Genomic DNA, 16,364 nt, shown 5'->3' on the forward strand with positions numbered 1-16,364 from the left:
GCTTTCGCACCAGAAACAATTTATGGAAGTCGATAACTGTTAAAATGACGCCAAATAAAAGCTACTTCGGAAAGTGAAAGCGAGCTTATGGTAGTTCAAATATTGTATACCAAAAGTGTCTTATGTTTATGAAACGCACCTTACTTATAACAAAAACGAAATATTCACGACGTACAAATCACAAAGGTAGCACTCATCTCTTTCGATCCCAGTAAATTCGACAGAATGGCTATGTGTGTGACGTCACACCGGTGTAGTTCTATCATTCTAGTGAGAACCTAATCGCGCTACGTATATGAGTTGAACTTCCATGATAACGGACACTAAATAATTAATAAAATGAATTGTAAAAATTCGTAGACACTTACATTTTCTGATTATTTCTTTTAGCTGTACAAATTGAGACATCGACGTTGACAAAAGATCGTTTGCACGTCATTAGCAGTTATTTGCTAAATTAACTAAACAAAAAATTTATTTCCCTACTGGGATGGGAAATTTTGTTGCTTGATTATTTTGAATTACCTTTTGCCCATTGTACAATGTTCGTTTGCTTCCTCTTCTTTTATCCAGCTCGTTGCTTAGCGCCAAAGTCATTCGTACTTTGAATTCCGTTAGTTTTATAGAAACTTGGTGTTAAAATATTTTTAGTCATTTGTCATATTGTTTAAAGTAAAGATTTAGATTTGGTACAGATGAGCACTCAAGCCATGCCTGACATCAAAGCACCGGTTGCCTTAACACATTCCTCGACGGATAAAATGTCGCGGCATGAAATATTGCGTTGGGTAAATACCACCGTAAATGGCGAGTACAAGAAAATTGAGGATCTCTGCTCAGGTACTCATTAACCCTCATACATAGATGCAAATTATACTACAAGCTTACGCATTACTAATCGTTCAAGGCGTCGCTTATTGTCAAATGATGGAAATGATGTTCCCACATTCGGTCGGTCTGAAAAAAATAAAAGTCAACGCAAAATTGGAGCATGAATTTCTGCATAATTTAAAGCTTTTCCAAATGGCATTCTCGCGAATAAACTATGAGAAATCTGTACCCATTGAACGATTGATAAAAGGGCGTTTTCAAGATAATTTCGAGTTTCTGCAGTGGTTCAAGAAGTTCTATGATGTACATGCAGCAGGCAAGGAAAACGTGAAGGTTACAATTCCTCAGAAACAGCAAACGCACCCTAACAAGAAACTGACGAAGAAAATTCTGAGTCAAGAAGGTTCCGGCATGACTCCACCAACAGCAAATTCAACACAATTTAGTGATCATGAAAATGGTTCACCAAGAAGTGCGCAAGCTTTGAAGTCAACTCAAAGCGAGTTGGTCGAGCAGGTTCGTACTAAAGACTAGTGCAATTATATGTAAAAACTAGACATTCATACATATATGTTTGTAACAATTAAATCCTTTTTAGACTGCAATGGTATTGAATGAAAGAAATTTCTATTACAAGAAACTACGAGAAGTGGAAAAAGTGTGAGTTGCACCAATACAATTAGACAATTGCTTTCCATAAAACATTTTCACTTTCGTCATAGTTTGAAAGAATTTACGGATCGCACCGAATTTTGTGAACGTGCGTTGGCCATACTATATGATGATGAAGAATCCATTCGAAGCAATCGAAACAGTGATACTGGCTGCGTTCCACCGGAGTTATAATTCAAGTAACTAAGATCAAGTGTATTTACGTTTATTTATTATAATGTGAAGTGCTATATATATCCTAAATATTTTTTTTTTTTTGTATTTTTTCAATAAAATGTTATAAATTTGTTAAGACTATCTCATATGCATCATTTAATTTAATTACTATTGTCGGTATCACTACAACTATCATAGTCACATACCAAAGCTAAGCTTTTTGGCAAATCTATTAGCGTGGCTTCATCTGTTTTAAGCTTTGCTTTATGCGTCATTGACGTCTCTGCACTTCCAACAGACTTCTCGTCCCGTATATCACAACTTTCCCTTTCATAACACTTTTCTTCTGCTCGCCCGCTATTCGCTAGGTCCACAACTTCACACGCACTGTTTGTTTTCTTTTTAATACCCAAATCAGCAAATTGTAAATGTGTACTGAGTATTTTTTGACGCTTCAATCCTCCGAAAGTGGTTTTCGTAGCACCTGGTAGTGCCGGTTTCATTAGAATATCTAAACGTCTTTCAGCTTCTCGCTCTTGTGCAGATTGGCTTTGGAGCATCATCAACCCGGCCATTTGCTTATCTTGTACGGTTTCGGGAAGAAGAGCTATATCAAGACTATTCCTTGCAAGTAATTGGTCGTCTAATTCTTTTTGCGCTTTTAGTTCTTTTTTCTTTACCTGAAAAAACATTTATAAAAATCTTTGTCCATTATTGTAGAAATAGCGTAGTAACTCACCCGAAATTCCGCTCTCAAGCGACAATTTGCTTCGTAACTGTCATCCCAAACGCTCCGATTACGATCAACCAATCGCTCAAGCACCGGTTTCGCTTCTTCACCGGCTTTGACATCTTTCGCCTGATGTTCCAACTTGTACATGGCATCATCAAAGAGTCGTTTCTGCACTTCCTTGGTTTCGGGTACAACCTGTTCGTTCTGATGCGGATCCCAGCGGTTTTCTTGTCGTCGTGCTCCCGATAATATCACATAGTCCAAGTTTCCCGGATCCGTTTGTATTTCAAAGTGATTGTCGCACAGGTGACATTTCATACGAAATTTATATATTGGAGTGGAGTAGTACATGCCCACTTTGGTCTTTTCCGCATTGTAACGCACACCCATGCCAATGTGATTCTTGCAGCCATCGCACCAAATGTTGTAGGGCATTTCAAAACGGATTATAATTATACCCAGATGAATTTTCCTGGCACGCTCGCGTAGTGCATGTGTGCCGCGGAATTTGTTGAGACCCCCCTTCTTCGGATCATAATCCGGGGGGTAATACTTATTTTGTCCTTTACGCTCACCCATTCCTAGTTCGAAATTTACACCGCGAAGTTAAATAATTTTACTAATATGTTTTAAGGGATTGTTTACGGAGAGCAAAGATGTTGCTGCTGATTTGACAATATGATAAATAAAATGCCATTCACAGTAGAGCCATTGATCAGCTGAGCACGCACAATGGCGCTTAAAATAATCATAACAAGGGAGTAAGTACTTCGTAATTATCCGTATAAAACGTGTATCGGTATTATTAACACTTAATAAAAATTGTTGTCACATTAACTAAGTGAAACAAAAACTTTTAATTTATCCAACTATATGTACGTACGTATATACTAACACATATCGTTCTGAGTTTATTTGACAAAATTATAAATTGCTGTTAAAGTTCAAAACCACTTCAGTTCTTAAATTAAAATTTAATTAAATATTAATTTATTAAATCAAAGCCTGTTTTTTGCTGTTGTTGTACCAGCAGCTTACTGAACAGCGATGAGGGCATCAGTCGTCGTCGATATCATCTAACGGTATGTCCAGGAAACGAGCAGTTTGGTTAGTGTCATGGGGGTACCTTGACATGCCGACATATATGGAATATGTTGGTGTAGATTCTAAATAGGTTGGAGTTCAACCTCTACACTATCTAACGTGATGTGCCGTGAATGTAACGAAACTCACGTGGCTGCTAAAGCTCTTCGTCTGTCTTAGGTTCACATATAACTAGGTTGTATACTTCTTCGAACAAAAACAATAAAATATTCCACCAAACCAATTTCTATGCAGAAAACCCTTGCAAAACAGTCTTGACAGCTGATTGTCAATTTCGCAGCTAATTAATTTTTGCTAACCACTGCATATGTCAATGTATCATACTTAGAAGCTGATTGAGCAATAGTTTGTAAAGGCGATTATGGAGTTTAGCGAAATGCCGTTCAAGGTCTGTCTGTATTCCTTCAGGCGCATTCTCATGGCAGACGATTGCACGCATTGGAACGGTATGCGTTTTTCTAGCTGCCACCTCACCAGTGGATGAATTTCACCACGTTTTGTATATTTTTTTCCTAAAAAATGAGTTAGTTCTTTTCCAAATTAACACAAAATATCATACCTCCAACTACAACCCTGTGGCAGTCAATTTCAGACAAAGTCGTGGCAACTGTCCGAATCTAATTGGTATCTGTCAGTGAAGACCTATCGCGTGCTTCTGCGATTTTAGATATTAGAAAAACTCATATTTAATAAAAAGAACATTATGAAGATTTATACCAACGAAGGAAACCCCTTTGGATTTAAATTGCAATTGCTGGCGAAATTTGCAAACCGGCCTGTGGAAGTGACTAAAGTCACATTAAACGGTAGGTTTAGTTGTGAGTGAATACTGCAGGTGGCACTCCAGCGCTGTTTAATCATAACACAGAGATATATTTAAAAAAAAATATGTGAAGGGGTGCAGTGCGATCTGATGCAATACACTTTCTTTATTTGTAGATACTGCTGGCAAAGATTTTTTGGTGCTGCCTGTGCTAGTACTAGAAAATGGTTTGACACTATTTTCTACAGATGCAGTGGCCAAGTATTTATTTCCAGATGAAGGTGTCCTTCGAGACGAGGTCAATATACACACTATCGTTGAAAATTTTACATATAAATATTTTAAAACGACTTTTACTTTCGTTTTACAGTGGTTAGAATGGTCAACCGTGAAATTGGCGCCCGCTTTAGCACAACACCTGGCAGTCGGACATCGTGCCAATCCGGATGCTTTGCCCGTGCTAAATTTTTTAGTTAGAAAATTGGACGACCGCTTAGCGGCATCACCTTTTTTAGTAGGAAATAAAATAAGCGCTGCTGATATAGCCGTTTGGTCTTTGTTAGCACCCGACGGCACATTGAAGGGCGCTCAGAATATAGAGCACCTTAAGGCGTGGTATCGTAAACTTTCAGCGCTGCCTGAAGTGCGAGCAGTATTGGCTGAAACACCATTAACCGAACTTACCTTCACATCGCTCCAACACTCCAATCGCTACGGTGGTCTAAGCCAAGTTCCCGTACGGTTGCATACAGAGTCTGAATCAGAGAAGCTGTTGGCCGAAACAGGTGGTAACTTGGCAGATACAGTTTCCGAAGACGAGTTGAATAATTCACGCAACAGTTTTGTGGAAGTGTCTGTGCCACAGCGTATTGAACCGCGTACGGTGTTGCCCAAGCAAGGCGAACGTAATATTCTAATAACTTCCGCATTGCCCTATGTAAACAATGTTCCACATCTGGGCAACATTATCGGATGTGTGCTGTCTGCTGATATATTTGCAAGGTTAGTGCAACGAAATGTTTATTATTAACAGATACATACATATTACAGTTATGTTGTTGCAGATATTGTCGCGCAGCCGGCTACAATACTTTGTATATCTGTGGTACTGATGAATATGGCACGGCGACAGAGAACAAGGCACTTGCTGAGAATCTCACACCAAAACAAATTTGTGACAAATACTTTGATCTCCATAATTCCGTATACCGTTGGTTTGGCATCGGTTTCGATTTCTTTGGCCGAACGTCATCGTCTCAGCAAACTGAGTAAGATTCTATTAACAACAACAATAATTTGATTTATTAAGGATGATTATTTTAGAATTGTACAAGAAGCTTTCAATGATGTCTACAAGAATGGCTATATTTTTACAGAAAGCGTCGATCAGCTGTTTTGTGTAAAATGTGAACGCTTCCTAGCCGATCGGTTTGTATTTGAAAAGTTTACGAATTAACAGACTATTTCAGCATTAATTTTTAATTCTCCCAACAGCTTCGTTGAGGGTACATGTCCTCATCCTGGTTGTGGATATGAAGATTCTCGTGGCGATCAATGCGATAAGTGTAGCAAACTAGTCAATGCTACCGAACTGCTCCGTCCACGTTGCAAAGTTTGTAGCAGCGCGCCAATAGTACGATCCTCAAACCAACTTTTCCTCGATTTGCCGAAAATTGAACCGCAACTACGTGTGTGGATTGAAGGTTCTGAACCTGGCTGGACGAATAATGCGCGCGTAATTGCACGTTCCTGGTTGCGTGAGGGTCTGAAACCGCGCTGTATTACACGTGATCTGAAATGGGGCATACCAGTGCCGCTTGCTGGCTTCGACAAGAAAGTATTCTATGTGTGGTTTGATGCTCCATACGGCTACATCTCGATGACCAAACACTATACAAGCGAATATAAACAGTGGTGGATTCCATCGAAGGATGTTAATGTGGAGCTGTTTCAATTCATGGCCAAAGACAATGTGCCATTCCACTCCATTATATTCCCCTGCTCGCTTTTGGCAACCAACAAAGGTCATACTATGGTAACCAATATTATGGCGACAGAGTATTTGAATTATGAGGATGGGAAATTTAGCAAAAGTCGTGGCATTGGCGTATTCGGAAATGATGCACAGGTAAGAGAGATAAGAGGAACAGTTACAAATGTGAGGTGTGAGTTAAATTTTGTTGTTCATGCAGGAAACTGGTATACCAGCTGATATATGGCGTTTCTATCTGGCTTCGGCACGCCCCGAAGGACAAGACTCCAGCTTCAGTTGGAATGACTTGGCGGCGCGTAACAACTCCGACTTGCTAAACAATCTCGGCAATTTTGTGAATCGTGCCTTAGTATTCTGCGAAAAGAACTTCAATGGCGTCATACCCGCCATGACCTTAACCAAAGACGAACTCATACTATTGGCGCTTATTAATCGTGAAGTACGCGGCTATATAAATTCACTTGAAAAAGCTAAATTGCGTGATGGCATTCGCCATTTACTCTCCATTTCCCGCCACGGCAATGGTTATATGCAAGCGCAGCAGCCATGGGTGCTGCTAAAGGGCACCGATGAACAGAAGATACGGGCTGCCACCATCATTGGCGTTTGCGCCAACATCGCCGCACTTTTAGGCAATCTTATGCTACCCTACATGCCGACGTTAGCGCGTACACTGCTAACGCAACTGAATGCCAAGCAAACACCACTGAATCCTGAGTAAGTGAAGATGCTGAAAACTATTGTCAAAAAACGGTTATCTTAATATGTGTGTATGTATGTATGCTTTGCAGAAAACCTTTTATCAATATTTTGCTGCCTACTGGTCATAAGATTGGTAAGCCAGCGCCATTATTCACAAAATTGGAGCCAAGCTTCATTGAAGAGTTGAAAAAGAAATTCGGTGGTGTGCAAGATCAAACGAATGCGACCAACAATGCGTCAACTGCAGCAAATAATGCGAACGCGCAGCCTACCAAGTCGTCTCCATCTCTTACTAATGGCACGCAAACAGTTGCTCAGCTTGAAGAAGCCGTGCGTTTGCAGGGCGAGAAAGTGCGTCAGTTGAAGGCGGCAACAAAGGACAAAAGTGGCTGGCAACCGGAAGTTAATGTGTTGCTGGATCTCAAGAAACAACTAACCGCTGCCCAAGCGGCCCCACCCGCTACGTCTACTCCATCCGTCAGCGATGGCAAAGTTAAGGAACTAGAACAGCGTATTACACAACAAGTGAGCATAGAAAATCAAAATAAAAATCTATAACATTCACTAATATTCCCAATTGTTGTTATATTTAGGGCGAAAAGGTACGCCGTTTGAAAGCGGCCGGCGATGCCAGCGTATGGAAGCCTGAAGTTGAGGTGCTACTGCAGTTAAAAAAGGAATTAGCTTCTCTAACTGGCGCAACACAACCCACTGCCCAGGGCAAAAGTAAGAAGAAGTAGAATTTCGGTATACAATGGCATTGATACACCAGCATCACCACGCAATCGCCCGTTATCTAAATTTAAAATTTTTTGATTTGCTAAGGATACGCATCTAAATGCGGAATTTACTCATTGCCAAGCAAAAGACTCTCTCGCTCATGTTAAACCATTACATTTACAGGTATTTGGCTGTAACCCTTTTTCAATTACGCTTTTATCTGAAGGCTATACAACTCACATGGTTGCTTTCTTTTGATATTGTTAGTTTTATTACCTAATATATTAATTTATTGAACTGTGTTGGTTATGTAAGGAACTTAATGTAATTAAATACTGGTCATTAACATTGTATACAAACCACATCATTAACAATAAAATATTATTTAAATATTGCATCGCAGCAGCATTCGAAATGAAATTGTCTACCCTCGGCCGGCAATGGCAAATCTCCAAGTGTATTTCTACGGATTAAGGGGTTACATACAGTAGAATTTTCAAAAAATCGATTTTTTTACTTTATTTTCTTAATGTTCATATATTTAAGAATACACACAGAAAATTTAATATCGTTCCGGTGAATATTTTCGAAGTTACACGCAAATTTGAATGGGCGTTTCGGAATGCTCGAAAGTACAAGGCCGGAGCGGCAGCGCGTTTTTCTCGAAATAGTGTCTTCAAAGTCAGTGACCAACTTTACTCGAAAACGGCTAAACCGATTAGTCTCAAATTTTAACACGAGCTTCTTAAATATATTTTTTACTAATTAATCGAAATGTTTTTCTCACTGATAAATATTCTTTTTATAAAGAATTTAAGGCCGAAATTTTGGTTAAAAATCGTTTTTTTTTTTTAGCAACTGCCATTTTGTCAATAAAATTTATTTTGCTTATTCCTTCGATTAATTACTAGATTTTAGAAAAATCGCTTTTTTTCGGCCTCCTAACTGTATATAACAACATCAAGACGCACACCACAAATAGGAGGAGGTGCTCGGCGAAACACCTAACAGAAGTCTACGCGCCAATTATTTATTTATTTTCTTGTTTAATTATTGTTTTTTAATTATTTCTGTTTTTAATTAATTCATTTATTTTTTCTCTATTTTTATTTCTATTTATTTTTTTAATTATTGATTTATTTTTACTTTTTTATTATTTTTTAATTATTTTTGTTTTCGATTAATTCATTTATTTTTTTCTCTATTTTTATTTCTATTTATTTATTTTTTTTTAATTTTTTAATTTTTTTTTTTAATTTTTTATTTTTTTTTTTAATCAATTTTGTCTTTAATTAATTAATTTATTTTTTTCTCTATTTTTATTTCTATTTATTAATTTTTTTTTAATTGTTTTGTTTTTATTTTTTTTTTATTTATTGAAACAATTTTTTTTAATGTTTTTTTTAACTTTAAATTTTTTTTTGTTTTTAATTTTTTTTTAATTTTAAATTTTTTGTTTCTAATTTTTTTTATTTATTTAAAGTAGTTAATTCAATTGACTTTGTGGTGCAAACCAAATAGTTGTTTCGGCGGATTTGCGATAATTTGATTCACTGGACCGAACTTTAGGGAAAGTATGAGTTATGTTTCCGATAATTTGCCATCTTCAATAAACGCGAAAACTGCTTGAAATAAATGAAACAATGACCCTTATTATGAGCAACATTCGATCTTCGACTATAGTCGAAAATGCTGATCGAACGAATTTCCATTTGGTATTATGGTGCTCATTCGTTGAAGAATAGGACTATTGTGAATTTCGATCGTTCGACGCATTTACAATAGATAATTTTTTCTCAGCTGATACAGCAAATTAAAATAAAAGAAAAACCAATTGTGTTGAAATTCTTTGCTAACAACATTTTTAAAAGTAAAAAAAAGTATTTTTTTATGAAAATAAGTACAACGGAGTTGTGTTTCGACGATTCATCGGTCGATGAAAGATTAGTGGAACTAGCTAGAAGTAGAAAACAGCTGAGGGGCGCATCCAACCCCCTAGAAATGGCTTCCACTGAGTAAGTTTAGTATTTTCAAAATGTGTTGACGTACTTAATATTACAGAAATTTCCTTACAGTTTTTTAAAGAACTTTAGATTATCTAAAGAGGCGTTTATGAACCTACTGTCCAGTACAGAAAACCAGTTGCAGCAGTGCACCCGAGCCAAGAGCTCTTCACTATTCTCCAAAAAAAGCAACACAAATTATTAATGTGTGTCCAGCTTTGCACAACATTTGCTTGTTTTATAATGTTCAACTTCCGGATGAAGAGTTGTCCGATGAGACCCTCAACGATGATGCTGAAGCTATTGAAGTGGAGCCAAATAACGGAGAAGCAGAAAACATAAGAAATGAAATTCTTAGAATATTATAGAGAAATCTAAAAAGTATTAAATAGAAACCTTAACGCCAAAGTTTCTGTTTTATTTTTGTTATAAATTTTCTTTATTCAATTATTCGTCATTCGTAAAAAATATATATTTCAGTTCCTCTATGTATTTCAGCCCATACCTGCCAAGGGAAAATAAAAATGTATTTCTATAAACATCACAAAAAAAAACATTATTAACCTTAATCCATTTTGCTGCCGTTCTAAGTGGTCCCAAGCAATTCAGCTCCGTTGTAAATTCCTCCCATTTTTTTGCTGCTTGTACTTTGGTGGAAATCCCTTTTGCGAATTGTGGATTCTCTTCCATTAATGCAATTAGCCTTTCTAATTGCTGTTTGGTACTCACGAGTTTCGACCTGCATAATATTAACAAAATTGGTATATATTTATTATTTAGTTACTATAAAACAATAAATAATCGCAAACAACTTACATTTTAACAAGTTTTCCCACAATACGCTACACAATCGAAAGCAAAATTGCATTCGACTCTAAATTCGGTATGCAACGAAAATTTCGACAGCGTTGCACCGCTCATAATACCAAATTGACATTCGATTTTCGATCTTCGACAACCAACGAATATCGAAGATCGAATGCAACTCATAATAGAGGCCAATGATTATTTTGTTGTTGTAGCAGCGTATTTTCCCCCTCTACGGCGCAGCTAACTATTTCTTTTATTCTACTAAATGTCAACAATACATGAAAAAAATTTCAGCCGGTATAAAATGAGTTGTTGAAATTTTTTTTCCCACGCACGTACCCACCGCTACTGGACCAGGTGACGGTTGGTTTCGTCATCCATTGGATGGTGTCTGCCTTCAGTATTAAAATCAGTCGGCATGAAATGATGAGGTCAAAATGACCCCTGGCTCCCGGACTATTAGGTGAGTAGGTTTGATGGGGCATGTGAAAAACTGATTAGTATCGTGCGGTGTGTCTTCACATGCTGGACATAGTTTGGTATGTCGGGGTCGATTCTGAATAGGTAGGACTTTAGCCTACTACAATCCGGAACGAGACAGCTGAAGATCTTCATCTGCAATAGACGGTGGTTGGACTCCAATGATGGCATTCAGCGGTCGGGAGCTTAGGAAGGTGGTAAGTGTCTCCTGGTGAATGTCATTTAGCGTCTGTCCCTATACTGTGTGTTGTGTTGTAGCAGCAAAAACATTTCCCATACCTATACGGGGAAGGCTGCTGAGGTGACAGTCCTTGGCTGGATATACCTGTATATCCCAGTCGTTGCGGTTACCATCCTGTCTGTTCCAGTAGTTGTAGATTCGTTTCGTCCTGGACCTCGTCAGAACAGTTGAAGAGATGCCTCCTGACGTGTCTGAGAGGCGGGTCAGATTCTATCTGGAAACCTTGGGTAGCACCCAAGCAGAAACTGTTTGCTCAGCATTTTATTGTGCCTCCTGACGGGGAGTATTGATGCCTCATTGTGAAGGTGTTGCAGGAGCGCTGTCATGATTGCAGTATTCTGACATGTTTGAAACTGTCCACTGCTTTTCAATGGTGCCGGGCACAGCATAATTCGGAACTAGCTGGCTAATTGCTTTAAATGTCGCCAGCTGCGTTTCTTTGTCTTTGCTACAAGTGATTTAAGGACCTTGTTGCGGTTTTGGCCCTGAGTGGCAACTGTGTGTGCGCTGAAAAGCAGAGCAAACTATCATAGGTGACACCCAAAGTTTTTGGGGTTAACTGTCGGTATTGGTATGCCATCGACTTTCACCTTTAGCTATGGTTCGACCTCATTCGTCCAGGTGGTAAAGAGTGTTGCCGAGGATTTAGAGGGAAAAATGAAGATTTTTCGCGTTGAAAAAGCGCGAAAGGCTGGCGAGGTAAATATTCACTTTGGACCCCAAGCCATAGATGTCATTGCCCGACATTATTATCGAACAATCATCAGCATAGGAGACAAACTCCAACTGATCTCATATACCTCGATTCCTCTTAACCAAGCATCCAATATCTGCAGAAAAATATGCTGAAGTACTCAGTTAAATTACGAAGACGAGTAAATGATTGTCGAGTATTGGATCGCCCTCAAATTAAATATGCACAACAAATCCTCTCGGCAAAAAGTTGTCAAGATGAACAATAGTTGGGATCGATTCACTCATGCCCATGTCGATAAGGGTTGTCGTAGACGCGATTGAAATATTACGACTCGACCTTCTCCAAATTCATCTCAGGAAGGGAAGAGAGTGCACTTGATTGTGAATAGTTCCAGCTATAAAGATGGAATTTTTGCGGATATCATATTCTGGAAAACACTCTCTTAGAGGGATAGGTTGGGAAACATCATTGAAAGCTGTTTTACAGGACTTACCAGTGCACTCCAGGGGCGAAAGGCGAAAAAAATGTCTGCCGTTTTCGCTGGAGATGCTTTTGAGTCGTTCACAATTTAGAGCTTGTCTGCATAGATCTGCGTTCGTCAGAGAGGTATGAACTGTTAGCTCTTTCTGCGGCGTCATCGCCGTTAGCATCAATGGAACTTGCATTCCCTACTGCGATCGTGTCAGCCATATTCACCTTATACAGGTGACAGTATCATATCACTCTCAGCTGGCAGATGGCCCATTTTGCTCCGCTGCCCTAATGAAATGAAATGGAAATACAAAGGACTGCTTATATAGGCATCACTGGAGCTTGTAAAACTTGCCCCAGTGCTGCCCTGAATGTCGTTTTGCGTTATTTTCATCGCTGCTGAAAGTACAATCAGGTTAAAGGAGGTTGGTAATCCCTCCAGGGACATGGTAGCATTTTTAGGCAGTTAACGCCGTATATCTCTGAACTTCGGCCAGATCTCTCTATCCGCAAACTAGAGTTTGAGGGTCGTGCCAGGGCAATCTTTCTAAGTAGAATCGGTAAAACTGCCGAATACTGCTAGGGTTTTTCATGCAGAAGTCTTTGCGCTCTTTGCAGGCATGCAAAATGCTTTCGAACGATATAAACATTTTTGCATAGTCAAGCCGCAATCAAGGCTCTGGCGACGCCATGGTGCAGATCCAAACTGGTGAACTCCTGTAAGGAATAGATCAAATCTCTTGGGTGTGTAGCTAGCATATCTCTCTGATCTGGGTTCCAGTATATGAGAACATAGAGGGAAATGAAATTGCTGATAAAAATTATAGGAAATGGTCAGAATTGGTCTCAGAGACCTCCTACCCGATCATCGGCATCCCCCTGACAGTTGTTATGGGCAACTATGACAACTTATTTCTCAGAAAAGCGCAGAAAAGATGGAGCTCTATTTCATCATGTGATATTTCGAAAGCCCTGTGGCCCCAGTATAATAGACGCAGGATACAGATAGTCTTGGCGACTCCACTCCATTCAATTTCCAAACTCGTAGCGGTGTTTACCGGTCATTGGACGATCGGCACACACGCAGAAAAGCTAGGCTTACCATTGCAGAAGCTGTGTGGATCTTTCAGAGAAGGAGACTGTTAAGCACTTGCTCTGTGAATGCTCGGGCTTGGCAACTAGACGATTAAGGTCACTGGGTGCTCCATTCTTCGACAGCTTGGGGCAGTGCGCTAACCCAAATCGCATCAATCTTATCTATTACACCCACAGCTCTGGCCAGCTGTAAATATCTGCCCGTTGGAGGTCTCATAATATCATATTAAAACGACGCTTCAGTGTTACTTGAGGAGTGCCAGAGTGGTACTTCAACCATTTCACCTGTTCAATAAGCTATAAAACTGCATACTAGAAATTTTTCTAAAAATTTCGTTTAAAAAGTTTGAAATTTTAATGGAAATATTTTAATTTTTTTTTTATTTTGTTGTATAAACAATGTTTTCATAAAAAAAAGAAAAAAAAAAAACTAAATACAAAATAAATATTGTAAATACGTAGTTAAATAGTTACAATTTTGTATGTCTGTACGGAAATGAGGGCAATAAGTTCGCACACTTAGTATTTTTAGTTAGAATTAAGTTTATTATTACATTCGTTAAATCGTTGTATGTACATACACTACATTTTTACAACTAATTACATTTATAACAATTTTATGGATACTTTATAAACAATTCGGAAAGTTATTCAAATACTCCATTACACTAAAAATTGCTTCTTCACCACACTTAATTGTATTTGTAAATGAAAATTTTATGGTTAGTACAATTTCAATAAATAAACTTAGTTTAACTAAAAGCTAAATAAATAATACATTTACAGTATTCGTGCAATATTCATTTCTTACTTTAATTTAGCAGTAGTATTTTATTTCATTACTCCTTATGTACAACTATTCACTTAACGACTAGCTCTTAGTACATATTACAAGAAACTATCATATCTGCAATTCCACAAATAGTTTTCATTGTTAACTATGTATGTGTGTGTAATGAATCCCAATGTCAAGTGTGCAGTGTGCATCGGAACTCCAATAAGTAAATGTATCTATGTGTATGTACTTATACGCATATACGCATATCTATGTATGTATGTATTAATATACCTATATGTATAAAATACGCATCAGCTATACTATTTCATATAGTAACTACTTGGACCTCTTCCTGATGTGTAAGTGCTCATTGGTATACCTTGTGGTCCTGGTATGTGATTATTGCCACTGTGCGAGTGTGAGTGCGTATGCGAGTGTGATGATGACTGATTTTGTGAACCATATAAATGGTCCACACTCGTATTGCCAATGCCATTGCCTGATGGCTCATAATCTACATCATAGTAGATGCCCGATTGATTCTGAAATACATAAAACAAGTATTAATTAATTTTTATACCGACATTTGCTTGTTTTATGTGATCGATAAAATCTTTAGATCTAGTTTTATTAAGAGTAGAGTACTAATGTTAGCCGTAATACAGTTTTTCTCTCACTTTGCCGAATGCCTACAAATATCGTGAACTCTCAGTTGCCGATGTTTTCTTGTTGTATGCTGTAATGTCATTGCAGGAAGTGTTGCTGTTTTGTAGTTATGAAGCTCGTGTTAATCGCTTCGGCTAATAATTAACATTTATGTAAGCTTTACATTTACATAACTTGCAGCCTTCTTTTTAGCAACATTCTGCTGTGGAGTTAGATTTAAAGAGTTTGTGTTGTTTGTGCCTTTTCAATTTCAAGTCGGAAAAATGAGTTTAACAGTCGATTAACAGACTGCGCTGAAAGGCCAAGTCTACATAAGCGAAGTGCAATAAAAGCGAATGAGGAGAACGCAACGTTCAAGTCTGCAGCAATTGCTCTTGAAACGAAGAACATATATTATTTTTTAAGCACTATATATTTCTTAAATTCATTTGGTTTCTACTGAATTTTGTAATTGTGTTTTGTTTTTCTATTTATGCGTTTGTTTATTTTTTTACACCTGATCCCAGAGTAAGCTTCTCGCAGAAGTATTTTTAAAAATTAATTTTTCAAATTTAAGTAGTAACAAAAGGGCAAAACTTTATTATTATAAAGCCTCGTTAGGCCAAGCTGAACTTAATGTAACAACAGTAAAGGGATGTCCGCAAGGAGGTTATGCAGATGACATATCTGTTATAATAAAAGGCAATCATGAAAGGACACTAACAGACTTAATGCAAAATGCCTTGAACGCAACATGGGAATGGTGTAAAAAGGAGGGGCTGTCGATCAAACCTAACAAAACCTCAATTATCCCCTTCACAAGAAAAAGAAAGTTGGAATTTCCTATATTGAAAATAAATGTAACAGTGATAGAACTAAAGGAAGAGGTCAAGTATCTAGGTTTAACCTTAGATAAAAAACGCACTTGGGAATCACATATAAATAATATAACAAAAAAAGCCACGACAACCAAACAATTACAAGGGAGATCCTGGGGCCTCAGCCCTAGTATGGCCCTCTGGATATACACCCAAGTGGTTAGACCAATCATACTGTATGGGACACTAGTATGGTGGAGCAAATTTATTCAAAAAACAGCGGTAACCAAACTGGGAAAAGTACAAAGGCTTGCTTGCCTATGCCTCACAGGGGCTATGAGAATTACCCCAACAGCTGGCATGGAAGCACCCCTTAATCTCCCACCACTTAATATAGCAATCCAAGAGGAAGCAGCTACGCAAGCATTCATGGTACACATGAAAAAAAATTTCAAATTAGGCAACCTCACCTAGAGTTGGGTATTTCCCGAGAAAATCCCAATCTCGAGAATCGGGACTTCCCGAAATAACGAAAATTTCAATTCTCGAGATGCGGGATTTCCCGAAAATAATTTTTGAGATTTCTCGAGAATTCTCGAAAATTCGGGAAAAATTCCAAAAAATTAAAAAAAAAAAAATCTAAAACCAGTGT

General features: G+C 38.0%; 4 protein-coding genes across 13 annotated transcripts in view; 2 read left to right on the top strand and 2 right to left on the bottom strand.

The window, feature by feature from the left end:
- Window positions 1-605: 605 nt before the first annotated feature.
- On the top strand, window positions 606-1,800 carry LOC128867809 (microtubule-associated protein RP/EB family member 2). The gene is made up of 4 exons (XM_054109317.1): window positions 606-840; window positions 908-1,347; window positions 1,430-1,491; window positions 1,554-1,800. The coding sequence occupies exons 1-4, from the start codon at window positions 696-698 to the stop codon at window positions 1,675-1,677; spliced, it is 771 nt and encodes a 256-aa protein (XP_053965292.1). The 5' UTR covers window positions 606-695; the 3' UTR covers window positions 1,678-1,800.
- On the bottom strand, window positions 1,688-3,078 carry LOC128867808 (coiled-coil domain-containing protein 130 homolog). Its single transcript, XM_054109316.1, has 2 exons — window positions 2,399-3,078; window positions 1,688-2,339 (listed from the first exon to the last, which is right to left on the bottom strand). The coding sequence occupies exons 1-2, from the start codon at window positions 2,969-2,971 to the stop codon at window positions 1,821-1,823; spliced, it is 1,092 nt and encodes a 363-aa protein (XP_053965291.1). The 5' UTR covers window positions 2,972-3,078; the 3' UTR covers window positions 1,688-1,820.
- A 1,019-nt stretch (window positions 3,079-4,097) lies between these two features.
- Window positions 4,098-8,083, top strand: LOC128866771 (methionine--tRNA ligase, cytoplasmic). The gene is made up of 9 exons (XM_054107745.1): window positions 4,098-4,302; window positions 4,436-4,557; window positions 4,630-5,261; window positions 5,324-5,527; window positions 5,583-5,687; window positions 5,754-6,387; window positions 6,452-6,969; window positions 7,044-7,479; window positions 7,548-8,083. Exons 1-9 carry the CDS (start codon window positions 4,200-4,202, stop codon window positions 7,692-7,694), a joined length of 2,901 nt encoding a protein of 966 aa, XP_053963720.1. The 5' UTR covers window positions 4,098-4,199; the 3' UTR covers window positions 7,695-8,083.
- Window positions 8,084-13,954: 5,871 nt separating this feature from the next.
- The window catches only part of LOC128866379 (mucin-5AC), a 97,123-nt gene continuing 94,713 nt past the window's right edge, over window positions 13,955-16,364 (bottom strand). For all 10 annotated transcript variants that reach the window (XM_054107069.1, XM_054107068.1, XM_054107067.1 and 7 more), the window contains one exon: window positions 13,955-14,791. In XM_054107069.1, the coding sequence (XP_053963044.1) occupies window positions 14,570-14,791 (222 nt within the window). In that variant the 3' untranslated portion in view covers window positions 13,955-14,569. The remainder of the gene's footprint in view (window positions 14,792-16,364) is intronic.

Source organism: Anastrepha ludens, chromosome 6, assembly GCF_028408465.1.
Source record: "Anastrepha ludens isolate Willacy chromosome 6, idAnaLude1.1, whole genome shotgun sequence".
Lineage (NCBI taxonomy): Eukaryota > Metazoa > Arthropoda > Insecta > Diptera > Tephritidae > Anastrepha > Anastrepha ludens.

Excerpts from the sequence above, each read along its gene's own strand:
- LOC128867808 (XM_054109316.1), bottom strand. The coding sequence starts at position 2,971 with ATGGGTGAGCGTAAAGGACAAAATAAGTATTACCCCCCGGATTATGAT. Across the intron at positions 2,340-2,398 it reads GCTTGAGAGCGGAATTTCGG|GTAAAGAAAAAAGAACTAAA; the intron begins GTGAGTTACTAC and ends ATGTTTTTTCAG.
- LOC128867809 (XM_054109317.1), top strand. The coding sequence starts at position 696 with ATGAGCACTCAAGCCATGCCTGACATCAAAGCACCGGTTGCCTTAACA. Across the intron at positions 1,348-1,429 it reads AAAGCGAGTTGGTCGAGCAG|ACTGCAATGGTATTGAATGA; the intron begins GTTCGTACTAAA and ends AATCCTTTTTAG. Across the intron at positions 1,492-1,553 it reads CTACGAGAAGTGGAAAAAGT|TTTGAAAGAATTTACGGATC; the intron begins GTGAGTTGCACC and ends CTTTCGTCATAG.
- LOC128866771 (XM_054107745.1), top strand. The coding sequence starts at position 4,200 with ATGAAGATTTATACCAACGAAGGAAACCCCTTTGGATTTAAATTGCAA. Across the intron at positions 5,262-5,323 it reads TCTGCTGATATATTTGCAAG|ATATTGTCGCGCAGCCGGCT; the intron begins GTTAGTGCAACG and ends ATGTTGTTGCAG. Across the intron at positions 6,970-7,043 it reads CAAACACCACTGAATCCTGA|AAAACCTTTTATCAATATTT; the intron begins GTAAGTGAAGAT and ends TATGCTTTGCAG.